The sequence below is a fragment of the Macadamia integrifolia genome, chromosome 12 (assembly GCF_013358625.1).
Source record: "Macadamia integrifolia cultivar HAES 741 chromosome 12, SCU_Mint_v3, whole genome shotgun sequence".
NCBI classification, from domain to species: Eukaryota; Viridiplantae; Streptophyta; class Magnoliopsida; order Proteales; family Proteaceae; genus Macadamia; species Macadamia integrifolia.
In genome coordinates, this window is record NC_056568.1 from 11,680,905 (window position 1) to 11,686,179 (window position 5,275).

The 5,275-nt window shown below is 37.0% G+C and overlaps 1 protein-coding gene across 2 annotated transcripts in view; it reads left to right on the forward strand.

Annotated features, from left to right (window-relative positions):
* Positions 1–164: 164 nt before the first annotated feature.
* LOC122057439 overlaps positions 165–5,275 on the forward strand; it is a 37,376-nt gene continuing 32,265 nt past the window's right edge. Inside the window, exon 1 of one of the 2 annotated variants that reach the window (XM_042619545.1) lies at positions 165–548. In XM_042619545.1, coding sequence (XP_042475479.1) covers positions 309–548 — 240 coding nt within the window. In that variant the 5' untranslated portion in view covers positions 165–308. The remainder of the gene's footprint in view (positions 549–5,275) is intronic. The other variant, XM_042619544.1, reaches the window with a different exon arrangement.

A 5,275-nucleotide genomic window follows, 5' to 3' on the forward strand; every position in this document is an offset into this window, starting at 1 on the left:
ATGTCTCCTCCCAAAAAGAAAAGGATGCCAACATTGACAAACCAATAATTTTTTTTTTTTTTTTGGTAACAAAAAACCAATAATTCATCTCCTACAGTTTATGAAACTCTCTCTCTCTCTCTCTCTCTCTCTCTCCACCAAATGAACTTTTTTTCTTCGATGATAAGCAAAGAACTGAATCTCATATATTTAAAAGAATACACACTTGATTTGCGTAGAAATCAAACCCAGTACTGTGTTCCTCACTTTCCCATTAATTGTTTGCAATTGACCTCAGCTTCTCACGATGGTTTATTTCACATTAGTAGATGAAGAGCATCTCTAAACATTTCACTAAGATCCTCTTCCTCTCTTTGTTTTCTGGTCTGAGAAATCAAAGAAGAGGAAACAGGTTACTGGTTCAGATCCTTTTCAACCTGAGAAGCTTCTTATTTGAAATGGGTCAGGTCCTATCCAACCTCATAAGCATCGTATTTGGAAGAAAACAGAGAGTAGAGACAAGTGATGAAGAGAATGTATACCACGCACTTGATGATCACTATGAAGAGGTTAAGCCAATTCATCCTACCTCTGGTTATGGAAAGACCAGAGTTTCAGAAGAAGATGAAGAATCAGTAGTTATTGTTATAACTGATGCTGATCAGGTCAGAGAAGATGTAGCACAGCCATTTCCTCTCGTCTCTGGTGACCCAAACACCAGGGTATCGGAAGATGAATGGGTAACTATCATTGTTGACAGTGGTGTTGAGGCTGTAGAAAAGATTAAACCTGCAACTGATGCTGAGGTCAGAGTAGATGCAGAACCATTTCCTCTTCTCTCTGTTGACCCTAAGACCAGGGTTTCAGAATATGAAAGAGCCAGAGAAGATCTAGAGCCATTTCTTCTTGTCTCTGTTGACCCAAAGCCCAGGGTTTCAGAAGATGTAGCAGACCCATTTCCTCTCGTCTCTGGTGACCCAGAGATCATGGTTCCAAAAGATGGTTCAGGAGCAAAGAGAAGGAAAAGAAGAGCCAAGCGAAAAGAAAGAAGAATTAAGCACTACTACAGTTCTCACAAGATACTGCTGGTTGGGGAGGGAGATTTCTCTTTCTCTGCTTGTTTGGCAAAGGTTTTTGGTTCTGCTAATAACATGGTAGCCACTTCTCTCAATTCAAAAGGTATAAGTTTAACTTCTGAGACTGTGAGTAATATATAATCAACAGTTAATTTTGGTTGTTTTGTTGAGATTTGGAAGAACACATCTCTGTTTCTTTGCACTGTTTCTGTAGAACATGAATCAAATTTGTCTTTTCTTAACCAATCGCTTCGCGGTTTGAATAGAACAAAACCCATTTTACTCTTTAGTTTCTATGGAACAACTATTTTGAATGAGAAAATCTTCTTTTCTCTCATATACTTTCTAATTATATCTATAAAGACTGTTATTTTATGAATTTGATCTGACCCAATTGGGAAAAAAAATATTTATGGGAGGATGAGATTTCTACTAGGTGCCAATGCCATGTAATGGTCTTTAAGGAGGAGTGACTATGAAATTTGCATCCTCCTATTGGTATGTCGGCATTAGAAAATGTTCTATAACCATTGGAGGTTAAAATGTGATTTGGGCATATTCGGTGAAGAAGGCTCCCGCATGTGCAAGGTTCGGAGGGCAAGAACTGCACAGCCTTACCCTGAAAACTATGAAACTTGAAGTTCAACAAAAAAGTTTGGAAATGTTTTTCATATTTTCCTTGTCTGTTATTTGTATCTTTTAGGCTCTGGAAGGTTTAATCAAATCTTTTTTCTCCCTTCGGTTGTGTTGTACAGTCTTATTCTGATCCAAGTAGCTAGACTTACCTTTCCACATCTTATGAATCGGTTTCTTGCTGGGTATCACTACAGTTACAAGACAAGTAGCCCTCTAAATTGTAGTGCCTATAATGTAACATTGGTGTTTATATTTCAGGTTTCTTAGAGCAAAACTACACCAATGCCATATCTAACATCAATGGTTTGAAGAGCAAAGGATGTATGGTTCTTCATGGGGTGGATGCAACAAATATGTCAGGCCATCAGCTTCTCAAGGGCATGAAATTTGATCGGATTATCTTTAACTTCCCCTATGCTGGTTTTTTTAAAAACGAGCCGCGGGTGTCTCAAATGAGGTAAATACTTGTTTGGAATGAAGGAATATTACACATTATAACTTTGGTTGCTCCCCCACCTTGTGAAAGAAAGAGATAGAGATGCATGTGACTCCCCACCTAACGCATCATTCTAAGAATCCAATTTAGGAAGTCTAATTTTCATGTTTCATGCATGGGTGTTGATTATCCTCCAACTTTGGGGTACATATCAACTCCTATGAGTGTAAAATTTGATGTGGAGAAAAATTTATGAAGTTTCCATCATGTCTATCATTGTCAATGGTCCAGATTCTCAAGATCCAAGCTCAGCATTAGTAGATTGATTGGATATTGAGGCCTGATCAGTTAGATTGCATAAATCTACTAGATATACTCCTTTCTTAATTATAGCTATAGGAAATCAATTACATAGCAAAATTTCTATATCCTAGGTCTAGATCCACAATTGTAGATCATGGGTACCTTGACCTTACCTAGTTGTCTGCAATTAGAATTAGAATATCATTATAGGGGAATTGTTCTCTGTCCTAAAGTGTGGCCTACACCAACACTCCCATGCGTCTTTCTCTCTCCTTCCATATGAAATGACAACTCTACCGAATCTAAAGTAATTTTTCAAATTTTCTAGCTAAGTTACATGTACACAAATTTTTTAGAAGGGAATGGTTTTTGGATATTATTGTAATTAGTTTTATTTAATTGTTTTTTTTTCTACATATGCAATCGACACCAAAAGCTGGTCACCTTGTTCTTCAAGAATGCCAAGAAGATGCTTTCGGAAGAGGGAGAAATCCACATCTCTCACAAATCAAATGGGTTTCATTGTGAATGGAATATAATATCTCTGGCCTCACTTAGTGGCCTCAATTTTATAAAAGAAGTGAAATTTAATTTGAATGATTATCCAGGTTACAATACTAAATATGGATTTGGAGGAGATGAGAACTTTGATTGCAACCCCAGTGAGACTTTCATGTTTGGACTGTGGTAGAGACCAATGGATGATAAAGAAGTCTCATATGAATATATGGGATTTTCATGGAAGACAAACATAGGTTTCATAAGTAGAAGACTACATAAGTGTTGTTGAGCAGTGATATATGCTTCTTGTGTTAATAGATACCAAATCTTGTAGGTCCTCGCTAAACATTCCAGTAGTTTGCACAGATCTTAGTATTAGTATGGCTAAAAATGTTTTCTTAGCGACAAATATTTCCGCAATGAATGTGGAAGATAATTAATTAATTTGGTTGTTCTAATTAATTTGGTTGTTCTAATTTACTTGTCCATTGATTTGTATTACCCACCATGTGTATTTCTTATAGCCCAATTTCCTTTTAGAAGAAGAAAAAAAAGTCATATTTAACAAATTCTTAATTTATATTGAAGAATCCAATACCTAATTAGACTAAAACTTGGAACATAAATGGAAGAGGCTGAAGATAATACATCCACAAATTTTAATCCAACCCAGGGCAGCTGCCCTTACGCATAGGGCAACAATTTAGAAATCTTTCCTTCACCCATAATGAATTGCACAAGTTTTATATTTTATTTTTGGTTGATAAATTGAATTTTTTTTTTTTTTTAATAGGGAAGTGGGGAAGTAAATAATAACCAAGAGAGATCCTGGTGAGCATGGATTTTGTGTGCACTACAGCGACAGTTGTTAAATTGAAAAACCTTATGTTGGTACCCCATTTTAGTAAATCTGATAGAAAAGTATGTATTTAGAGAGTGACCGATCCGACGTCGATCTTTTGACCAATTGTGTAAAGGAATTGACTGATTAAACTGACCAATAATCAAGTTGGTGGAAAAATGTTGAGCCTTATTTAAGAAGTTGATTGGTCAGCTCATCGAATACGGTTAGACCAACTAATCAATTTGATCAAGTAGGCTGACCGTATTACTGACCAATCAGGCTGACTGTATTACCGACCAATCAGGCTGACCGAATATATTCTGACTGACTGACGCACAAAATAAACCAATGGTGAAGTTTTTATTAATTTGAGGGGAATGACACTTGTACAATTTCAAGTGGTTTGGACAGTTATAACTATTTTTTTTTTTTTGTTAACCAAGGTGTCCGGGCCAGCTTACGCGCACCTCGACTAATCCTCGGGGAGACTAGCATAGCAACCCACCGCCATGATCTCCACTTAAATCGCAGATGCACAGATGGGGAATCGAACCTAAGACCGTGCGCCTAATCCACACAATCCCCAGTTCGCCCTAACCATCTGGGCAACCCACGGGTGGGTATAGAATAAATAAGAAAACACACACACACACACTCACACAATGCGTACGACAGGGTTCGATCCCACGACCTCCTCCCCTGGGTGCTGGCTCCACAAGCCGAAGCTACCACCACTAGGCTATCCTAATGTTCGTTCACAGTTATAACTATTCAAATTGTAGAAATCAGGCTATAAAAGAAGCTTCAGTAGAAGAAGAAGGACATCTGCGACAGATCATACAACAAGGCAATGCATTATTTATCTTTTCCTTTTCGAGTAGACTAGTTTTAGTCTTTATCTTTATGTTTCCTTAGATTAGTTTTTTCTTTGTAATTTTTAATAGATTAGTTCTGTTTCTTAGCCAAGACTATATATGACGCCCATGATTCGTCATGGTTTTCTCAGTTTACATTCATAGCAGTCCCTTGTTTTTCCTTGATTGATGCAATGGATTGTGTTCTTCTTGGATCAATTTTAATGGATGTAATTCATCTTCTATCTATTTCCATGAATTTGCTTTTCAATTTTAAGTCTTTGGAGCAATCGAGGCATGGAAAGCCCTCGCTTTCTCCCTGGTTAGAAGTCAATAAATATTCCATAAATGTTCTCTCGAGTCTGAATGACTCTGACACACCCGCAAATCTTATTTTTTTTTGCCATGTATTTATTGTCAACATTTTTTGGTACATCCGGTGGGACTCCAGAAAGCAAACTGGGAATTGATTGGAATCGATCCTAACAACCCTAGAATCGGCCATTTGACCTGAAAAACCATCGATTCAAAGAAATCTTTGAAATAATATTTTGATTCGGAATATTTGAAATTGAGATCATTTTAAAAAGGTTTTAAGCGAATTGGAGATTCACCGATTTTTGAAAACCCCTTGGTTCAAAGGAAT